General features: G+C 41.4%; 1 protein-coding gene across 1 annotated transcript in view; it reads right to left on the bottom strand.

The window, feature by feature from the left end:
- The window catches only part of LOC140197588 (transcription initiation factor TFIID subunit 4-like), a 136,212-nt gene that overhangs the window by 54,013 nt on the left and 58,495 nt on the right, over positions 1–23,704 (bottom strand). The window contains exons 10-12 of the mRNA XM_072257757.1: positions 20,317–20,486; positions 14,888–15,018; positions 4,983–5,108 (exon numbers count right to left, since the gene is read on the bottom strand). Coding sequence (XP_072113858.1) covers positions 4,983–5,108; positions 14,888–15,018; positions 20,317–20,486 — 427 coding nt within the window. The remainder of the gene's footprint in view (positions 1–4,982; positions 5,109–14,887; positions 15,019–20,316; positions 20,487–23,704) is intronic.

Raw genomic sequence — 23,704 nt, 5'->3', positions numbered from 1 at the left:
TGGAGAGCGCTTGCACCGTGTCTCTGCCAACAGTGCTTGCGCTGTGCTTTTGCTGAGAGTGCTTGCGTGAGATTTTTGCTACGGAGAACAGTGCAGGCAATTATTGTGGAGAAGTATTTCTACTTTATATAGGCTGTGTATTCATCATATCATTCCAGCTTTTACTATATGTTACTGTTATTTTAGGTTTTGTGTGTTATTTGGCATGATTTGATAGGTTACTTCTGGGTCTGCGAACACTCACAAATTTTTCCCATATAAATAAATGGTAATTGCTTCTTCGCTTTACGACATTCCGGCTTATGAACCGTTTTATAGAAACGCTCTACCTTCAGATGGCGGGGGAAACCTGTAATATACCATTCATTCCACCAATACAGATGTTTAAAACAAGCAGCTTCCAATTTTTTTTTTGTGTAGAGCTGCTAATTTGTCTTGGATTGCTCGCAAGTCATTAGGAATCAAGACGAAATATTTAGAGCAGTAAGGCAAGAAAATTAAAACCAACATTTAAAGAATATTTTTTCTATTTTTTATTAAATAAACAACCTCAGTTTCTAGAATCAGTGTCAGAACTCAGAAACAGATATTTTTGGCCCATTATATCCATGCTGACCATAAATGATCCATTTACACCACTGCAATTTGCCAGTTTTTCGTTCATAACATTCAATGCCCCGACAATTCAAGTATTTGACAAGACACTGAGATATTGAGAGTACCTGTCTCACTACTGCCTCAGATATAGAGTTCCAGATTGAGAGCACCTGCTAAATGAAAAACAATCCTCCTTATACTTAAACTTTTCCCTCACCCTAAACCCATGTATTTTGACATACATTATGGAAACAGTTACCAAATAACTCGTCTGTTATGCCTCCCAATTTTCACCACATCAGCATGGAATGAAAACATCAAGAACAAGCTTGCATGTTGGTAAGCAAGTACAAATAAACATTATGTGTATTTGTGATGGCTCAGTTGGTAGGACAAGGCAAAAGTTGTGGATTAAGAATAGAAGTTCCAGGGCAGCTCAATGCCATGCTATGTTATTGATGGTTGTCTTCCCTGTAGTTGTGGTAAGAGTTCCTATTGTAAAACATTTCATCCTTCCTGGTCAATAGTTATCCCTTGAACAATATTAGTAGGAATAAATTGCCTGTAAGAAAATTGTTGGGTTCAACTTGGCTGTTGTATTTCCTTCATTAAGCCAAAAAGCAATGTTTCAAAAGTATTTCATTGGTTAGCAAGAACTGTAGACAGCTCGATTTCACTAAGGGTACTATAGAATTCCAAACACACATTGACCTTATTCTTTACCTTGCTGCACTGCAAAAACATAAAACAACAGAGCACAAGAACAAGCCCTACAGCACACCATGTTGTGGCAAACTAATTAAGCTAATGATACTTAACTAAACTAATCCCTTCTGGCTGCGCATGGCACAATCTCCATCAGCACAGGTACACCACAAGGCTCTGTGCTTAGCCCCTTGCTCTACTCGCTTTACACTTATTACTGTGGGGCTAAGCACAGCTCCAATGCCATATTCAAGTCTTCTGATAACACCACTGTTGTAGGCTGAATCAAAGGTGGTGATGAATCAGCACATAGGAGAGAGACTGAAAATCTGGGATAAGTTAAACAAGTAGCTTCAAATGAGGAGGGAAGAGGAGTGAACAAAAAGGTCTGCAATTGGTGAAGGAAAGGGGACAGCAACACCAAGAGAGGGTGGAACAAGTACATAAAGGCCTAAGAAGCATAAATAGGACCAGCAGCATTATCAGACATCACACAAGAATGGAGTTGTTGAGATTCTAAAAAGCAGAAAACACTTAAAAGTGCTGATTAGCTGAACCATATTGAATTCAATGCTGAAAAATGTGATTGCCCAATCAGGTGCAGATTACGTTGGGTTCTTGTGAATTGCCAGGAGCTCTGTTAAAAGCCTCATGCACATTTTATTTTATTTAGCGATACAGCACAAAGTAGACTGTTCCAGTCCTTCGAGAAGCGACACCCCAGCAACACTTGACAACCCCAGTTTAACCCAAACCTAATCATGGGACCATTTACAATGTCCAATTAACCTACCAGGTAGATCTTTGGACTGTGGGAGGAAACTGCAGCAGTCAGGAAAAACTCACACATTTCACAGGGGTATCGTAGAGACACCTTACAGAGGACATTGGTATTGAACTCTGAACTTCCAAGCCCCAGCTGTAATAGCTTTTTGCTAACCACTATACTACCGTGGCTCTCATTTGGAGAATGGTGCCATCAGCTCCCCCAGTGCTAGCCTAGTTCACTCATACACTTCTAGTTCTAACCTGTTCCTAATACAGCCTTCAACATATTTAAAAATGCTATATGCAGGAAGTAGAAACAGAAACAAAAGGGATTTGCAAGAATTAAATAATACCTTGCAGCCAGATTTTAAAATCACTGCAGCTCTTTCAAGATAGTCAGCAGTTATTTTTGTTCAAAAATAATAGAATTGGCTTTTACTCACTGGCCTCAAGGCAGGAAGAGGAACAAAAACTACAGATGCATTTTGGATTCACATTGAACAAAGACAACAAACAGTCCAGTGTTATGGCGGCAAGAAGAGCTAGTAATGAGGCACAGAGCCCATGGAACTCCACTACTTAGATATGCCAAACCACATCAGGACATTATCTAGACATGCAGATACTGCAATTAGAATCAAATGGTTAGATGCTTTTAAATTGTTCACTGTTTTTGCCCTAGTTCTAATGGCTTCTTGAACACAAGTTGTTTTGAAAGGCAGACACACACACACACACACACACACACACACACACAGAGCCAACCATATTGCCAAAGGTCAAATACCATGGACTGCAGGTCACACTCTCTCTCAAGAGTGTGTGTGTGTGTTTGTTTGTGTTTGTGTGTGAATTAGATGGATAGGTCAGTCATGACCTATTTTCCAGGATTTAAACCCAGCAATGAAGTGCCATGTTTTAGTTCCCAAGTCATGTGAGGAGAATATGCAGATTTTAATCTTTTTATCTCGGGCCATGCTTGTAAGTTTGTTTTTGAGAAGACAGTGAGCACTGTGTAGTTTGGAACATTGATCTCTAACCCCTCTTCTCAGGCTCTGGCAAAAGTCGATGATGCTAGTGAGGCAAACCTTTTGGGGGAAAAACATTTGAAATGCACAAGGATTAATGTACATTCACTCTGGAAGGTATGTGCCTTCAGAGACCAAGTATGCATCAGAATGACTGGTAGCATTTGTCCCAAACTACTTCAGTCAACATTAGGTAATAGTGTAGAAAACGCAGCTGTCCAGTTCTGCATTGTCCATAACTGGGGTAATCCAAGGGTTACCTTTGCTCACTCTAGAATACTGCCTTCTCAAAAATCACACAAACATCTTGTGGCTTAGATCTATTGCCTAAATCTTTACAGCATTGTAGAAGAACTTTCAGTTGATGCTGTGATTCAAGCTAACAGTTTATTATGACCTTAAATGGCAACATGCAAGAACAAGGGGAGAATAAATGATAGGCTGGAATAAAATATTGCACACACAGCAATCCACAACTTGAATATTTGAATCATAGTCTAGAGTACCTGCCAGACTGGACTTGCGCCGAGTTCCATCTATCTGCACCGTATCCCTCCATATCTATCTCATCATGTCCCTATCCAAAATTCTCTTCAGTGTAACAACTGAAATCACATTTACCACCTCCACTGGCAACTTGCTCCACACACACACAACACCCTCAGAGTGAAGTTATCCCTCAAATATCTCACCTTTTACTCTAAACCTATAAGTTTAGAGGGAAAAGTGACACATTTACAGAAATCTGAGGAAAAAATATGAAAGCATTAATGTTATGTCCCTCATAATCTTGTATACCTTTATAAGATTTCCCCTCATTCTTCCCTGTAACTCAGGGGTCAAGTCCCAGCAACATCCTTGTAAATTTTCTCTGCACTCTTTCAAGCTTATTGTTATCTTGATTTCATTGATTAAAAACCCTGTCATTTCCAAAATAGATTCCTACGACAATTACCAGATCTATTGTCATATTACAGCTCAACACCATTTTTACCACAGCACCATATTTTTTATTCCCAACTTCAGCAATCAATCCTCCAGCCATTTTATCTATTGCCATCACATTACATGAGAACAGAGACTTCTGGCCAGGTACATTCTTCTGAGATTCTGCCTTCAGTCCATTGGTCTGCAAGATTATTACAAACCCCTTAAGGCTGCATTGATTTTGTTTCAGAGCTGTGTATAAAGATAGATTTGCATCCGGTTCAGCTGATCGCAAAGTGCTTCACATACTTCTGAAGTGCAACCACTGCAGAGATCCAAGAAACAAAGCAGCCAATTTTCACACAGCAATCTCCCACAAACTATGTTAAAGATGAGAACATCCATTTTTTTGATGTAGATTAACACTCAAGCATCGGACAGAGTTCCTAGATGAGAACATGGAAAGGAGATGTTCAGAAGGTTCTGGGCAGCTAGGACTAGCTTGCAGGGTAAGGTATTTGGATGAGTTGGGCTGAAAGGCCCATTTCATGCTCAATAACCACGGTCAAAGCTCCAATTAACTACTGGCATTTGACTCTACTTTCACCTTGGCCTATGGTTTAACTGCTTCAGTGGAAAGCAACATATGTGGCCAGCATAGTCAATAATTAAGCACAAATTTCAAGAGTGGGGCCCCTTGTCAGGACTGGAAAGGAAGTGGGGTACAGAAGCCAGAATAAAGACTCTTTAGTCCTGGTACAGGCTCTCTGCTTGAAACATCAATTATCCCTCTGCTCCCACAGATGCTGCCTGACCTGCCAAGTTTCCTCAGTAGTTTTTAGCATTTCTAAACTCACATAGCGAAGGCAGACAACACAGGATGTAGAATGGGTACAGATGCTTCATGGCACCATTAAGCTTCTTGCAACCACCTGGTAAATTTCTAAAAATCCTTACCTTTGCCAATCGCAGCATTGTTTCTCTCTCATCCTCATCTTTCCGCTGCTTCTCCAGCCGATCCAACTGCTCAAAGAACTTCAGCTGTGATCGAGTGTCACTTAATAAGCCGTATTGGTCATTGTCCTGCAGAATGGAAATGAACAGACTGAGAGCCAAGCTGGAAAATGCAGCCCTGGTCAAAACTGGCTACATCAAACACTTCACCAATGAATTCCACCAAAATGTTTCAATAAGTTTCCAGAATTAAGTGGCAATTGATTTAACAGCATTGAACTTACCCAACTGTTTTTACTAATGAACTGGGCTTAATTGGATGTTGTTTTTGGAACATGTTCCATATGTAATGCCTTGGAAAGAACTTCATTTCAGACTCACAGACTCTTGCTTATGACACTAACTTTGGTTCTACAAGTCTTACCAACATGGTGAAGGGAAGTTTTTGAAAAACCAGATTGTTATTCATTCAGAAATTTGGGAAAGAGAACACCATTCATTCCCAAACCAGCTCAAGTGCTTTGAAGGTTATGGTTGAGATGCAAATTATCCTACCAATTTTGGATCTACACTAAGGAAAGCAAAAGCATAGATCAATCTCATTTTAAAATTCTTCAGCTAGCTATCAATAAGGCTCCACACAGAATTAGCAACCATGGAGTGAATGGGTTTCCAAATACAGAATGTCCTGGCTCTGATTTTCAGATAATTTTAGGTAATACTTTCTTGCCCTAGATTCCACCAGCAAAAATACTCCCCTCCATCTATCCCAGAAAGTCATTTCAATATTCTATAACATCACCTTAAGATTCTACTCTCAGGTGGATCTAATAAAGTCATGGAATTACACAGCACGAACTGGACTTCTGGCCCAACTCATCCATGCTGGCCAGAATGACCATTGTTTGAGTTAGTCCCATTTGCAAGTGTTTGCCTGTATACCCTGCGGCCTCACCTTTTCCTGTACCTGTCCAAATGTCTTTTAATATTGCACCTCTACCACTCTCTGGCTGCTTGTACCATATATTCACCACACTGTATGAAAAAGCTGCTCCTCAGTTCAGTTCCAATTTCCCTCTCACCTTTATCTATGCCTTCAAATATTAGACTTTCCTACCCTCGTGATATTATGCATAGTTATAAAGGTAGCCTCTTACAGTTCAGGGAAAAAAGTCCCAGCTTACCTAGTCTCTCCTTACAACTCAAGCCACCCAGTAACAATCTTGTGAATCTTTCTTGCACCCTTTCCAGCTTAATGGCATCCCTCCCAAAGCAACGTGACCAACAAGTCATAGAACACAACAGCACAGAAAGACAGCCTTCAGCCCACCTAGTTCATGCCAACCTAATCATTTCCCTAGTCCCATCTACCTACACCCAAGCTATATTATTCCAAGCCCCTCCTGTCTGCTGTTAAATGATGGAATAATTGAACGAGTACCTCCAACTTCCTCTAGTAGCTCATTCCACACTTGCAACACCTTCTGAGTGAAAAAGTTTTCCATCAGATTCCCCTTAAATTCTTCACCTTTCTCCCTAAACCTATGACTGTAGTTCTACTTTCACCCAACCTGAGGAGAAAAAGCCTGCATGCATTCACCCTATCTATACCCCTCAATTTTATCTTCCCTAATTTTCATGCATTTGTTTCAGGGAATAAAGTCCTAAACTATCCAATCTTTTTTCTGCATCTCGGGTCCTCGTGTCCTAGCGACATCACTGTAAATTTCCTATGCAGTCTTTCAAGCTTATTGATACATTTCCTATGGGGAAGTGACCAGAAATGCACATAATACTCCAAATTCAGCCTCCACATGTCTTGTACAACTTGAACATTACATTCCATCTCCTGTACTCAATGGCCTGATATGAAGGCCAATGTGCTAGCTCTTTCTATGACCAGAATTGCATGCAACACAATCCTACATTATTGAGCCTTTCTACGTAAGACAATCACTCCAGGACGAAGGAGATGTCCTCCTTATTGAAAGAAAGGGGCTTCCCTTCCTCCACCATCAACTCTGCTCTCAAACGCATCTCTCCCATTTCACGCACATCTCCTCTCATCCCATCCTCCCGCCACCCCGTAGCAATAGGGTTCCCCTTGTCCTCACCTACCACCCCACCAGCTTCCGGGTCCAACATACTATTCTCCATAACTTCCGCCACCTCCACCAGGATCCCACCACTAAGCACATCCTTCCCTCCACTCCCCCCTGCTTTCCGCAGGGATTGCTCCCTACGCGACTCCCTTGTCCATTCGTTCCCCCCACCCCCCATCCACTCCCACCGATCTCCCTCCCGGCACTTATCCTTGTAAGCGGAACAAGTGCTACATATGCCCTTACACTTCCTCGCTCACCACCATTCAGGGCCCCAGACAGTCCTTCCAGGTGAGGGAACACTTCACCTGTGAGTCGGCTGGGGTGATATACTGCGTCCGGTGCTCCCGATGCGGCCTTCTATATATTGGCGAGACCCGACGCAGGGATGGGAGACCGTTTCGCTGAACACCTACGCGCTGTCCTGCAGAGAAAGCAGGATCTCCCAGTGGCCACACATTTCAATTCCATATCCCATTCCCATTCTGATATGTCTATCCACGGCCTCCTCTACTGCCAAGATGAAGCCATACTCAGGTTGGAGGAACAACACCTTATATTCCGTCTGGGTAGCCTCCAACCTGATGGCATGACTTCTCTAACTTTCGTTAATGCCCCACCTCCCCTTTGTACCCCATCCCTTATTTATTATTATATATTCTTTTTCCTTTCCCCTTTTTTTTTAAAACTCTTTTTTTCTCCCTCTATTCCTCTCACTATAACTCCTTGCCCTCCCCCTTTCTTTCTCCCTAGGCCTCCTGTCCCATGATCCTCTCCCTTCTCCAGCCTCATATCCCTTTTGCCAATCAACTTTCCAGTTCTTAGCTCCATCCCTCCCCCTCCCATTTTCAAATCTCTTACTATCTCTTCTTTCAGTTAGTCCTGATGAAGAGTCTCGGCCCAAAACGTTGACTGTGCTTCTTCCTATAGATGCTGCCTGGCCTGCTGTGTTCACTAGCATTTTTTGCGTATAAATGCAGAAATAGTTGGTGTAAATAGGTGGTTCATAATATGGATGGTGTGCAGAATGGACTGTTTTAGTGCTGTATGACGAACTCCTACAAGCTACACACATGACTTTATCATATGCACATTTGCTGTCCTCACTCTTTTGTACATAGATCTTTCTTCATACAGGGAGGCCATTTTTGTGCACAATGTCAAGGACAAAAAAGAAACGGATGTTCGAATGCTGTTCATAGACTTCAGTTCAGCATTCAACACAATCATTCCTCAGAAACTGATTGGAAAGCTGAGCCTACTGGGCCTGAACACCTCCCTCTGCAGCTGGATCCTAGACTTTCTGACCGGGAGACCTCAGTCAGTCCAGATTGGAGGAAGCATCTCTAACACCATCACACTGAGCACGGGGGACCCCCAGGGCTGCGTGCTCAGTCCACTGCTGTTCACTCTGCTGACCCACGACTGTGCTGCAACACACAGCTCAAACCACATCATCAAGTTCTCTGATGACACGACCGTGGTGGGTCTCATCAGCAAGAACGATGAGTCAGGTGCAGCGGCTAACGGACTGGTGCAGAGCCAACAACCTGTCTCTGAATGTGAACAAAAGAGATGGTTGCTGACTTCAGGAGAACACGGAACCACCATTCTCCGCTGAACATCAGCGACTCCTCCATAGAGATCGTTAAGGGCACCAAATTTCTTGCTGTTCACCTGGCGGAGAATCTCACCTGGTCCCTCAACACCAGCTCCATAACAAAGAAAGCAGAGCAGCGTCTCTACTTTCTGCAAAGGCTGAGAAAAGTCCATCTCCCACCCCCCATCCTCACCACATTCTACAGAGGTTGTATTGAGAGCATCCTGAGCAGCTGCATCACTGCCTGGTTCGGAAATTGCACTGTCTCGGATCGCAAGACCCTGCAGCAGATAGTGAGATCAGCTGAGAAGATCACTGGGGTCTCCCTTCCTGCCATTAGAGACATTTTACGCCACACGCTGCATCTGTAAAGCAAACAGCATTTTGAAGGACCCCACACACCCCTCATACAAACTCTTCTCCCTCCTGCCATCTGGCAAAAGGCACCGAAGTATTCGGGTTCTCACGACCAGGCTATCTAACAGTTTCTTCCCCCAAGCCATCAGACTCCTCAATACCCAGAGCCTGGACTGACACCAACCTACTGCCCTCTACTGTGCATATTGTCTTGTTTATTATTTATTGTAATGCCTGCACTGTTTTGTGCACTTTATGCAGTCCTGGGTGGGTCTGTAGTCTAGTGTAGTTTTGTGTTTTTTTTTTATGTAGGTCAGTGTAGTTTTTGTATTGTTCATTTAGCACCATGGTCCTGAAAAACGTTGTCTCGTTTTTACTGTGTACTGTACCAGCAGTTATGGTCGAAATGACAATAAAAAGTGACGACTTGAAGGATACAGTTTTACCAGGGTACCATACAATTAGAACTTTCCTCTACTATTGTATTTAAGTTGTGCAATATATACCAACTTACTGTTTGCCTCACTGTTAATTTTGTGTACAAGGGTATCACTGTTCTTAATTCTCACCATTAATAGAATAAAAATTCTACGTTTTTCTTTATTGCTCTACTAAACAGGATGGCTTCACATTTAAAAACCAAAATCAGTTCCATTATTGGTCAGGCCTTTGAAAAAATCAAACCCAACGATAAAGTGGAGCAACAAAATCTGCTAGAAGAACTCAGCAGGTTAGTGAGGGATAAAATTGGTCCCTCAGAGAATCAGAGTGGACGGCTATGTGTGGAACCAAAAGAGATGGGGGAGATTTTGAACAATTTCTTTTCTTCAGTATTCACTAAGGAGAAAGATATTGAATTGTGTAAGGTAAAGGAAACAAGGGTAGTTATGGAAAGTATGACGATTAAAGAAGAGGAAGTACTGGCACTTTTAAGGAATATAAATGTGGATAAGTCTCCGGGTCCGGAAAAGATATTCCCTGGGACCTTGAGGGAAGTTAGTGTGGAAATAGCAGGGGCTCTGACAGAAATATTTCAAATGTCATTAGAAACGGGGATGGTGCTGGAGGATTGGTGTATTGCTCATGTGGTTCCATTGTTTAAAAAGGGTTCTAAGAACAAATCTAGCAATTATCGGCCTGTAAGTTTGACGTCAGTGGTGGGTAAATTGATGGAAAGTATTCTTAGAGATGGTATATATAATTATCTGGATAGACGGGTCTGATTAGGAACAGTCAACATGGATTTGTGCGTGGAAGGTCATATTTGACAAATCTTATTGAATTTTTTGTTGCGGTTACTAGGAAAGTTGACAAGGGTAAAGCGGTGGACGTTGTCTATATGAACTTCAGTAAGGCCTTTGACAAGGTTCCACACGGAAGGTTAGTTAGGAAGGTTCAATCGTTAGGCACTAATATCGAAGTAGTAAAATGGATCCAGCAGTGGCTGGATGGGAGACGCCAGAGAGTAGTGGTGGATAACTGTTTGTCAGATTGGAGGATGGTGTGTAGCGGTGTGCCTCAGGGATCTGTACTGGGTCCAATGTTCTTTGTCATATATATTAATGATCTGGATGATGGGGTGGTAAATTGGATTAGTAAGTATGCAGATGATACTAAGATAGGTGGCATTATGGATAATGAAGTAGGTTTTCAAAGCTTGCAGAGAGATTTAGGCCAGTTAGAAGAGTGGGCTGAAAGATGGCAGATGGAGTTTAATGCTGAAAAATGTGAGGTGCTACATTTTGGTAGGACTAATCAAACCAGGACATACATGGTAAATGGTAGGGCAATGAAGAATGCTTTAGAACAGAGGGATCTAGGAATAATGGTGCATAGTTCCCTGAAGGTGGAATCTCATGTGGATAGGGTGGTGAAGAAAGCTTTTGGTATGCTGGCCTTTATTAATCAGAGCATTGAGTATAGGAGTTAGGATGTAATGTTGAAATTGTATAAGACATTGGTAAGGCCAAATTTGGAGTATTGTGTACAGTTCTGGTCACTGAATTATAGGAAAGATGTCAATAAAATTGAGAGAGTACAGAGGAGATTTACTAAAATGTTGCCTGGGTTTTATCTCCTAAGTTACAGAGAAAGGTTGAACAAGTCAGATCTTTATTCTTTGGAGCGTAGAAGGTTGAGGGGGGACTTGATAGAGGTGTTTAAAATTATGAGGGGGATTGATAGAGTTGATGTGGATAGGCTTTTACCATTGAGAATGGGGGAGATTCAAACAAGAGGACATGAGTTGAGAGTTAAAGGGCAAAAGTTTAGGGGTAACATGAGGGGGAACTTCTTTACTCAGACAGTGGTAGCTGTGTGGAACGAGCTTCCAGCAGAAGTGGCTGAGGCAGGTTCAATGTTGTTTAAAGTTAAATTGGATAGATATAGGAAAGGAATGGAGGGCTATGGGCTGAGTGCAGGTCAGTGGGACTAGGTGAGAGTAAGAGTTCGGCACAGACTAGGAGGGCTGAGATGGCCTGTTTCCGTGCTGTAATTGTTATATGGTTAAGAACATCTGCAGAAGGAAAGGAATTATCAATGTCACGGGTCATAATTTAATGCATATAAAATACATTTCTAAATGCCCTCAAAGTGGTAGCAAAAACCACCTCGTGAACAGTCACATACTGTGCACAAGGCTATTCCTCAATCTTGTTGCTGAGGGTTACAGGTCCCCTCTCCATACAGGCCAGTCATTGGTTTGCATCCAACCAATTAGTCCTGAATATTGACAGCTTTGCTCCTGGTCATCATTGGAAGCAAATGCCATTAACTCCAAATTTCTCTCCTCATCCCTTACATTCATTGTCTCTATGGCCTTCATTACCAATACTTGCCTCTATTCCACTCTATTTGCCTTTAAGGCAGGCTGATAAACTCCCCCAACTCAGTCAAGGTAAATTAATATTTAACCATGGGTCTTGCACACACTAATTTCACTTCACTTTACAGAAAAGTGAGCATAAATTGCACACCATTTGTGCTTCACGCCCTGTGTGGGCTGAGAGTTCCAATCAGATAGAGGAAGTGAGGCCAGATCAGCTGCTAATTATCCAGGCACCTCATGATCAAACATATCATTGATGATGAATTTCATAGCACAGAACCAGCCTTTCTCTTCACCCAATTTAATCTGATGCCATTGACAGATCTTCCTGTACTTTCTCTTATATTTATCCAGCTTCTCCTTACATGCATTCCTGTGGGAGCAGGATGCATAATCTCCCCACTAAAGCTCCTTCTGAATTCCCAATTGGATTAATTAGTGTGTCTTATATATATGGCCCCAAGTGCTGCTATCCCTCACAAAATGGATATATCATCTCTACATGTACCCTATTGAACTTCACAATCATTTTGACAAATTAGTGCCATGCCATTATAAACAAGAACTGATATTTATTTATCCTTTTCCTGGGAAGGTCAGTCTGCACAGGAGAGAAAAACAAATGTATGACCAGCCCGTTTTGACATGTGGCAGTCAGTATTCATCAGCTGCTTTAGAGGCACTTGAAATAAATAGCTCCTTTTCTTACATTTTACTGATCCTTTCCTCTTTATAAATTATTTCGGCAGGATATCATTGTCACTTTAGAGTTAGACAGCTAAACTTAAATGCAAATTAGTTTCGAATTTGAGATCTAGATTGGTGATGGAAATACTCAATACATTGCTCTGAAACATCAAAGAAATATAGGCTTTAAAGAAAAGCCGAGAAACTTGGAATATGAATATCAAATGAATTCCAGTCTTTCCATTTATAGCTGTAAATGCTAGTAAGATGCTTCACTGAATCAAAAATTTACAGTGAAGAAAAGGGATCGCCCAGCTAAGCCCATTGCATTCATAGCTGGTCTAAATTGAATTCATCTGCTAATTCAGCCCCCAGTTAAGCAAGAATCATTGTTCTACACCTTGTATCAGCACCTCGGGCTTCCTGAACCACAATTTACACTTCCTCAGTGGGGAAAGCCATGTCCTCAGCTGCTGGCTCTCATGCTCAGGAAACAGCTCTTTGCACCTCCTTCCTCATTTACCACATTGCTCAAAAAACTGTTTTGTGAAATGTTCCAATTTCTGTACAAAAAAAAAATTAACCTCCAATCCTTCATAAAGTACTTATCTAATAACACAACAGCCCTTGCAAGACTAACAGCAGCAGCTTTGAGTACTTTATCTCCCTCAAGCTGAAGAACGGCTTCTGACCTCCTAATTTCCCTCACACTTTGTCTATCTGTTCTACACTCTCTCTAATTGCAACATTCTATTCTGCATTCTGTTTTCTTACTACTAACTCGATGTCACAATCTCTCTAGAGGGTTTGCAAAACAAGCACCTTGATACATGGGACAATAATGTGATAAGTCCATAAAACACAGGAGCAGAATTTGGTCATTTGGCCCATTGATTCCGCTCTGTCATTCAATCATGGCTGATTTATTTTTCCCCTCACTACATAGCATGACTCTAATTTGTCAAAATGATTGTAAAGTTCCATAGAGTAAATTGAGATAACTTGCCTAAACCACATAGTATTGGCAATGATAAAACAAGAAGATGATGGGGATTTTTACGATACAACTTCAAATAAACATTTGGCAAAGCCAAGAGCTGGACACAAGTACTGGGAGATGTACACATCTTATTTTGCTGAAGGGCCTTCACTATTGTGGTCACAGAAAGGCAAGTAGGACATCACAGGCATCAAAATACAGGGTGGTGCAGAGAAGTGGCAAGTATAAATCAGAAGTGCTATTTACACGAGTTAATATTTTTATACCACTGCTACTAATAAGAAATGAAATGCAAGATAAAGATAAAACAAAACAGACAAAAATCTAATTTGAGCTGGCAATTTGGAAATGTAAAAAAGCCAATTTTTGAGGTAACAAAAACCATACAAGTTAACAATCATACGACCACAAGACATAAAAACAGAATTAGGCCATTCAGCCCATCAAGTCTACTCCCCCATTCCATCATGACTGGTATATTATCCCTCTCAAATGCATTCTCCCTCCTCCTCACCTTAATCTTTGATGCTTTTACTCATCAAGAACTAACCAACCTCCACTTTAAATATATCCAATGATTTGGCCTCCACAGCCATCTGTGGCAATGAATTTCACAATTCACCACCCTCTGGCTGAAGAAATTCCTCATCTCTGTTCTAAAAGAATATCGTTATATTCTGAGACAGAGCCTTCTTGTTCTGGACTCTCCCATTATTGCAAACATCCTCTTCATGTCCACCCTATCCAGGCCTTTCAATATTCGGAAAGTTTCAATGAGATCGATTCCACTGACCTCCCCCCACCCCTGCCGTCCGCCTTCTAAACTCCAACGAGTATGGGCTTAGAAACATCAAATACTCTTCATAAGTTAAACTCTTTCGTTCCTGGGATTATTCTCATAAATCTCCTCTGGGCCCTTTCCAATGGCAACACACCTTTTCTTAGACATGGGGCCAAAACTGCTCACAATACTCTGAATGCGGTCTGACCAATGCTTAATAAATCCTCAGCAATATACCAATAAGAATTCCCATGAAGAAAACATGCTGGAATTACAGGCAGAAAGAAGAGGCATCCAGAAAGTGAACCACCATTTCAGAGACAAGTGAAAACCATTCTGAGAAGCCTGCACTAGCACCAAATTACCCAAAAGCCACCTACACCAAATTAATTTCAGTAAATTAATTATAGTCCAGCCTACCCCAGTCTCCTTATGATTTTAATTTCATTTTAGCTTTCAATCTCTTCATGGGTTTCCTTTTCTCCCCCAGTCACCACACCTTCCAATCTCATTATCTGCAATCCTCAAATTCAACTTTAGATAGCATGACAAACCTTGTACATCATCATTCGATGCTGTGCAATCACGGTTAGCTTTTCCACAAGTTCCCGCAAGTGTTCTTGTGTTGCATGAGATATGGTGCTCAACACTTCAGAATTCACCTCCGTCACACCATGTTTCTTACCTGCAGAAGAGAAGCAACAACTAATTTATCACTGAGCCTGCACAATTCCAAATAGCTCCAATAGTTTCAGCATGTTAATATGCTGTAGCCTCCCAAGCTTCAAGTACAGTGAAGGTTGGGTGGCTCACCTCTGGCTGAATCATTTGCTATGTGCCACAGATGTGAGATTCTGTTAAGTGACATTTAGAAACCATAGAAACTACAGCACAGAAACAGGCCTTTTGGCCCTTCTTGGCTGTGCCGAACCATTCTCTGTCTAGTCCCACTGACCTGCACACGGACCATATCCCTCCATACACCTCCCATCCATGTATCTGTCCAATTTATTCTTAAATGTTAAAAAAGAACCCGCATTTACCACCTCATCTGGCAGCTCATTCCATACTCCCACCACTCTCTGTGTGAAGAAGCCCCCCCCCCAATGTTCCCTTTAAACTTTTCCCCCCTCACCCTTAACCCATGTCCTCTGGTTTTTTTCTCCCCTTGCCTCAGTGGAAAAAGCCTGCTTACATTCACTCTATCTATACCCATCATAATTTTATATACCTCTATCAAATCTCCCCTCATTCTTCTACGCTCCAGGGAATAAAGTCCTAACCTATTCAACCTTTCTCTGTAACTGAGTTTCTCAAGTCCTGGCAACATCCTTGTAAATCTTCTCTGCACTCTTTCAACCTTATTTATATCCTTCCTGTAATTTGGTGACCAAAACTGAACACAATACTCCAGATTTGGCCTCACCAATGCCCTATACAACCCCATCATAACATTCCAGCTCTTATACTCAATACTTTGATTAATAAAGGCCAATGTATCAAAAGCTCTCTTTACGACCCTATCTACCTGTGACGCCACTTTTAGGGAATTTTGTATCTGTATTCCCAGATCCCTCTATTCCACTGCACTCCTTGTTTCATCAATGCCAACATGCTGTGATTAAAACCAAGTTCAGGCTGTAATCCAAGATGCTATAAAATTAGTAGCAACACACAAAAAGCTAGATGTACTCAATAAGTTGAGCAACATCTGGGAGTGAAGTGGACAGTTGACCCCTAGACCAGATGAAACACCAACTCTACACTTCCCTCCATCAATGCCTCCCGAATCGTCGAATTTCTCCAGCATTTTGCAGCCTTGTGCCTCCAGGGTGGGAATTTAACTTGGATGCAATGCCAATTTGGTTCGAATACTTTTAATGCAGTTTTAACAACCACAGATCTATAATAACTGTACAAATGCCCAGTACCTCTAATAACATTCCAAGTTGAACCCCAACTAAAATAAATAGCACATTTAAAATATGCCAAAACTCTTGCCAGGAACGTTGTTAGAAAAAAATGTGACACTGCTCCAAAGTAATAACAGGAGATAAGACAGAAGTTAGTCATAGATTGGTCTAAAACCAGTGAGTTTAAAGACACAAGACAATAAACCTTAAAAATCTCTGAGTCTAGCAAGGCACAGCTAGTGGCTAAAACTGAGATGATAATTTGTCTAAATCACATCGTATTGCAATGATCATACAGGCAGAGGATAGGGATTTTTTGGTACAGCTTCAAATAAAAATCTGGCAAAGCTAAACAGCAGGACACAAGTACTGGGAGATGTACACAACTTATTTTGCTGCAAGGGCACTCACTACTGTGATCACAAAAAGGCAAGTGGACATCACAGACAGCAAAATATAGGTTGGTACAGAAAAGTAGCAAGTATTCAACAGAAGTGCTATTTACAAGAGCTAATTTTTTTTATAAAACACCACAGGATACTTAACTTGTTACTGGTAAGAAATGAATTGCAAGGTAAATTTTAAAGCAGAACCAACAAAATCTAATTTGGAAATACAAAAAAAGAGTCAGTTTTTGAGTAAACAAAAAATTTATAAGTTAATAGTCATAAGACCACAAGGCATAAAAGCAGAATTAGGCCATTTGGCCCATCAAGGCTGATTTATTATCCCTTTCAAACCCATTCTCCTACCTTCTACCTGCAACATTTGACACCCTGACTAAAAAAGAACCTATCGACTTAGCTTTAAATATACTCAATGCCTTGCATTCCACAGCTCTCCATGGACATGAATTCCACAGATTCACCATCCTCTGGCTAAAGAAATTCCTCATCTTTGTTTAAAGGGACATCCTCTAATCTGAGGCTGTGCCCTCTGGTCTTAGACTCCCCCCACTATTGAAAACATCCTGTCCATAACCACTCGAAATAAATGCTAACACTGCAGTTACCTTCCTTACTGCCGACTCAACCTGTACCTTTATTCTTTCTACCAAGGTGCATAACTATTTACTTAACAGCATTGTATTCTGTCTGCTAGTTCTTTACCCATTCTCCCAATCTGTCTATGTCCTTCTGCAGACTGTCTGTTTTTGCAAGACTACGTGCCCCTCCACCCATCTTTGCAAATTTGGCCACAAAGCCATCTATTCCATCATCCAAATCACTGACAACATAGTGTGAAAATAAGTGGTTCCAATGTCGTCCTCTGAGGAACACCACTGGTCACTAGCTAGTGTGGATGATGCAAGGTGTAAACAATTTTCTAAATGGGGAGCAAATTCAGAAATCAGCTGTGCAAGGGGAGTTAGGAATCCTTGTGCAGAATTCCCTTAAGCTTAACTGTAGGTTGAGTCTGTGGTGAGGAAGGTAACTGCAATGTTAGCATTCATTTCAAGTGGACATGAAGAGGATGTTTTCAATAGTGGGAGGAGTCCAGGACCAGAGGGCACAGCCTCAGAATAGAGGATGTCCCTTCAGAACAAAAATGAGGAGGACTTTCTTTAGCCAGAGGATGGTGAAAAGACCCCTTTAATCCAACTCTTTGTCTTCTGCCAGTTAGTCAATCTTCTATCCATGCTAGTATCTTTCCTGGAATACCGTGGGTTTTTGTTCAGCAGCCTTATGGGCAGCACCTTTTCAAAGGCCTTCTGGAAGTCCATAGAAACAACATCCACCCAACGCTCCTTTGTCTATCCTCTGTTATATCCTCAAATAATTCCAACAGATTTGCGAGGCAAGATTTTCCCTTTAGAAAACCATGCTGACTTTGGCTTATTTTATCATGCACCTCCAAGTACCCCGAAACTTCATTCTTAATAATGGATTCTAATTTCTTACCAACCTCTTAAATCAGATTAACTGGCCTACAATTTCCTATCTTTTGCCTCTCTCCCTTCTTAGTGGAGTGACATTTGCAATATCATGACAACATCATAATATAATAGTATGCATTTAACTACCAATAGGATGTTTTATTTAATCCTAGTTTCATTTACTACTGTCAACAGTGATGCTTTAAAGGTACTAACAATTAAAAGGAAGAGAGGGGTTTAAAGGAAGCCGGAGAGAACTTCAGAGCCTAGTTGCTGAAACATTAGAAACCAATAGTGGTCAATTAAATCTGGGAGGAACAATGTTGCAAGCCAGAATTAGGAGATCAAAAGGGATCTTGGATGGTTACCTGACAGCAAAGAGACCAAGAAGCCACTTAAGTGACAAAGGTAAGAATATTAAAGTTGAGGAAACAGTGCATCTGGAATCCATGCAAGAAGGCAGGAGAGAGGCAATAAATGAGACATGATTGAATGGTAGAGCAGTCTCAATGGGCTGAATGGCCTGTTTCTGCACCTATATCTTATTGTTATAGAAAAGGTCCAAACCTCTTTACCAATCAAAATGGGAAAAGATTGTTAGGTTGCCTTAAAATTGAACAGTACATGTAATATTTGTTCTTTGCACATGGTTCAAGATGCCGTCATACACATTTGTGAGGGTATGTACCCCCAGCCAATGTTCGTTAGTTCAAAAATTTTGCAGATGTTCACGAACTACACAGGACCAAATTTGTTGATCTGGATGGGTCAGAAGGAACATTGTGACAAAGACAGAAAAGAATACAAAGCACTGCAAATAAATTGTCATCACTTTCAATCGTCATCGCAAATATTATTCAAAAAACTAATGCAAATTAGATTTCAAAGTATACTGAAAATAGATAGGCTAATACTAAAAGTTCACTTTTCTTTCTTTTCCAAATCAGTTACATGGTTTTGCAATTACTTGAGAAATGGTGTGAAAATGAGAACAGTAGACAGGAGGGAGTCATGGAGAAGGGGAGAGAAATGCGACTCATTAATCAAGCACCTCAGGCATTTTGCTGTTTTTCCAGTCTCCAGAAACTTGCTCAAGGGGAGAAAGAAAGATCAAGCTACAGTCAGAGAAAAAGAGTCACAGAATATACCAGATGAAATCAGATCTTTCTACTCTGTTATTTCCTTTGCCAATTCCAACCATACAAGTTTAAAACTCAGTACATTTTATGACCTTCCAAGTCTGATGAGAAAGAAATAAAAAAAAAGTCAAAGTGTCAAATTAACTTTTGTCTACAACTGTCCTTTAAAGAGACCTGCTTTTGGATAATTCAAAAACAAGAGACAAATGATTGCAGCAAATCAAACTAACCATTTACAGAGGAAAAAATGAAGCCAGAACAGTTTTAAAGTGAAGAAAACATAAATACTCAAACATTTTAAAAATAGTGTTTTTTAAAAAGTACTGTTAGATTTTATGAACAGATCACTGGAAGAATTCAGTTTAAAGTAAATTAGCTTCCATTACAAGACCACTTTCAAAGCACTAACTCGAAGCTTGGAAAGAACCCAGAGATGCTACACTCACACCCTTGGGTATTAATCAACATCAGTTTGATACACACTGTAGCTCACTATACTACTGACTGAAGGCTCCGCACTAGCATTTCAGAGTGTACTCAATGTGCACAACAAATTCTATACCTTTGGAAACATCACAAGCTTTGGAAATTTGATATGAGTGGTAGAAAACCTAAGCAGCAAAGAGGTACAAGGCAAGGTGCCGAAGAGATTTACAAGAATAAGACCAGAACCAAAGAGATTATGCTCCCAGCATTCGTGGTCAATACCAAACTCCTAAGAGTACTCTCTCATGATGTATAAAGTACAGCTGCCAATTTGAACACTTTAATTTTCTTTAAACCACTACACAACGTTGTCCAGGTAATTTTGTACTTTTTTTTTGACAGCAGGAGGATAAGAATCAGCATGATCCAAAGAACTCGCAACTGATTTATTCACGTCTCTTTGCCACACTAATTTGCAGAGGGTGGAAAATGAAGTTTATCCACAGTAAATGAATTTGTTGGACCACCTCATTTCTAATGAAGGCAGTTATGTTGGAACTCCTCTCAATCTACCAGGCTAGAACTTTCCTTTAAAAATTAAACTGTGCACACTGGGGCTTGACACCTACCTATTTCTAAAGTTTTTTTCTGTAGGGATACAGAGGACAGGAATGTTTCTTCATTACAAGACCGGATTACATCACCCACCAACTCCGAATTTGTAGCAAGGATGCAGGTATTCTCTTCATTGAAGCTGACCCCAGCCATAGAGGCCACATCACTGATGTTGTTCTCAACCCTGGAGAATCAGAATAACCATTTAGTAGTGAAGGGGGAACACAATTTACTAAGCACGTAGTAGACATCAGAACAATTTTGAAATTGACAGTGAAAATAAAATGAAATCAATTTGAAATACTGAAGGCCATTCAGCCCATCTAGTCTGTCTTGGAGTTTATACAGTCATGTCTCACCCTATCACCTCATTTTAGTTTTTCAGTACAGTTTTCTACCCCAGTAACTTACTTACCTACTGCCCGTTACGCCTGCTGGCGTTTAAAGCAGCAGCCACCTTCCCTATTGTATCCTGGATGTGGCTCATTCTGTCTCTCTGGTACAACACCAAGATGCCTTTGGTGTCCCGCATTTCCTCTGCCCTCCGGGAATCCACTGAACCATGCAAGTCCCGGGTAGAGAGAGGAAAACTGTAGCACAGATTCTCCACGACTGCTTCCGTAACAGTTTTGTCTGACCAGTAAAGGTATTTGTCCTGAGCTCACCCTCCAAACCTGGAAAACCGGTAGGTCACTCTTAGTCTGGCCGATTCCCTTTGACCTGTTGGCATGGGGGGCCCTGAATCCAGCCAGAATAGCTCCCTGGGTCATTGAGACACACATGCCTCCAAACCACAACAAGGTTGTAGTCCTCTTGGAGGACTCTAGTAACCTAGCAGATAGAGGCCTGCACTATTGATCCAGTCAGTGGTTCGAATCCCATTTCCAATCAGGAAATTAAGCAAATCTCGAACTAAAGGCTAGTCTCAGTGATGGCGATTGGAAAAGCATGAGACTATTGCAGAATCATAGATGGATCATTCATTTCCTTCAACGAAGGAAATCTACTAGTCGGTAAAATACAATCCTAGACTCACCAACAAAATATTCTGCAGATGCTGGAAATCCAAAGCAACATCCACAAAATGCTGGAGGAACTCAGCAGATCAGGATCTGATGAAGGGTCTCAGCCTGAAACATCGAATGTTTATTTCTATAGAAGCTGCCTGACCTGCTGAGTTCCTCTAACATTTTGTGTGTTATCCTGGACTCACCACCTTGATCAACTAAGAGGCTGTTTGAAGAGACCCAGCAAACCAGTGTTCCAAGAGTAGCAAGGGATAGATAACTAATACCAGTGATACACACATGCCAATTAAAATTAGCCTTGTTGTTAAAGCAATCTCAATATCAGGGCAGCAGAGTAATAGTTAACACATCGCTTTACAGTACCAGCACCCCGGGGTTCGGTTTCCTGTTATTGTTTGTACATTTTCCCCATGATCACATGCTGCACTCTGAACACTTCTGCTTCCCTCCACATTCCAAAGATGTATGGGTTGGTAGCTTAATTAGTCATGAGTGTGATTGTGAGGTGCAAACTCATTGGACCAAAAGAATCCACTACCATGCTATATTACACAATCAACTGTCATCAACCGGGATAGTATGTGCCACATATTCACGATGAGTAAAGACAACTCGTTATTTCTCTATTCAATAGTAACAATCTTCTACTTAGAGTTAATATACATTGCTTTTCACCCAAGACAATGCTCTTAAATGATACTGGTTAAATGGCAAGTTTTGACCAGGACAGACCATAAAATCATGCCCATACAAGAGGTCTCAGACTGTGTGCTTCGAGATTAGGTGATGGCAATGCTTTCCCCACTAATCTGACAGTTCCTTCGAGAAAATTTCACATTTTAAATGTACCAACTGACACACACCAAGGCTGTTCACAGAGTCCCAAGAGCAGTGGAGCTCAGAATGGCACCCACTTGATCTTGTAGACCCTGCCCTTTGCCAAATCAACAGTACCGGGAAGACAGGTATATAAAGAATCAGGATTATTATCACTGGCATGTGCTGTAAAACTTGTTAACTTCACAGAAGCAGTACAATACATGATAGTATAGAAAAAAATCAATTACAGTAAATAGAACACAGAAAATCTACAGCACAATACAGGCCCTTCGGCCCACAATGCTGTGCCAAACATATACTTACTTTAGAAATTTCCTAGGGTTACCCATAACCCTCTATTTTTCTAAGCTCCATGTACCCATCCAAGAGTCTCTCAAAAGACCCTATTGTATCTGCATCCACCACTGTCACCAGCAGCCCATTCCACACACTCTCTATTTTCTGCATAAAAAATTTACCCGACAAGCACCTTAAAACTGTGCCCTCTCGTGTTAGCCATTTCAGCCCTGGGAAAAAGCCTCTGACTATCCACAAGGTCATACCTCTCATCATCTGATACACCTCTACCAGGTCACCTCTCATCCTCTGTCGCCCAAAGGAGAAAAGGCCAAGTTCACTCAACCTATTCTCATAGGGCATGCTCCCCAATCCAGACAACATCCTTGTAAATCTCCTCTACACCCTTTTTATAGTTTCCACATCTTTCCTGTAGTGAGGTGACCAGAACTGAGCACAATACTCCAAGCGGGGTCTGATCAGGGTCCAATATAGCTGTAATATTACCTCTCGGCTCTCGAACTCAATCCCGCAGTTGATGAAGGCCATTACATTGTATGCCTTCTTAACCAGAGTCAACCTGTGCAGCAGCTTTGAGTGTCCTATGGACTCGGACTCCAAGATCCCTCTGATCCTTCACACTGCCAGGAGTCTTACATTAATAACTACATTCTGCCATCATATTTGACCTACCAACATGAACCACCTCACATTTATCTGGGCTGAACTCCATCTGCCACTTCTCAGCCCAGTTTTGCATCCTATCAATGTCCCGCTGTAACCTCTGACGGCCCTCCACACTATCCCCAACACCCTCAACATTTGTGTCATCAGCAAATTTACTAACCCATTCCTCCACTTCCTCGTCCAAGTCATTTATAAAAATCACAAAGAGAAGGGGGTCCCAGAACAGATCCCATCCAGAATATGACCCGTCTACAACCACTCTGTCTTCTGTGGGCAAGCCAATTCTAGATCCACAAAGCAAGGTCCCCTTGGATCCCATGCCTCCTTACTTTTTCAATAAACCTTGCATGGGGTACCTTATCAAATGCCTTGCTGACTACTACTACTATGTCGACTCAGGCCTAGAGGGCCGGTGTTGGGCATGATGCCAGACTCTCCACTTTTTCCTCTCCCTCATCAATGTGTTCAGCTCATCTACATTAGCTGCGCTGCTGTCTTCCAGGAGCATGTTGACCATACTCTTGGGAAAGCGCCCAGGGTTCATCCTCCCATGGTTGGGCTCCCATATGAT

This window comes from Mobula birostris, chromosome 1, assembly GCF_030028105.1.
Source record: "Mobula birostris isolate sMobBir1 chromosome 1, sMobBir1.hap1, whole genome shotgun sequence".
Taxonomy (NCBI): domain Eukaryota; kingdom Metazoa; phylum Chordata; class Chondrichthyes; order Myliobatiformes; family Myliobatidae; genus Mobula; species Mobula birostris.
The sequence above is the reverse complement of the archived record's forward strand: the minus strand, read 5'-3'. Positions and strand labels throughout refer to the sequence as shown.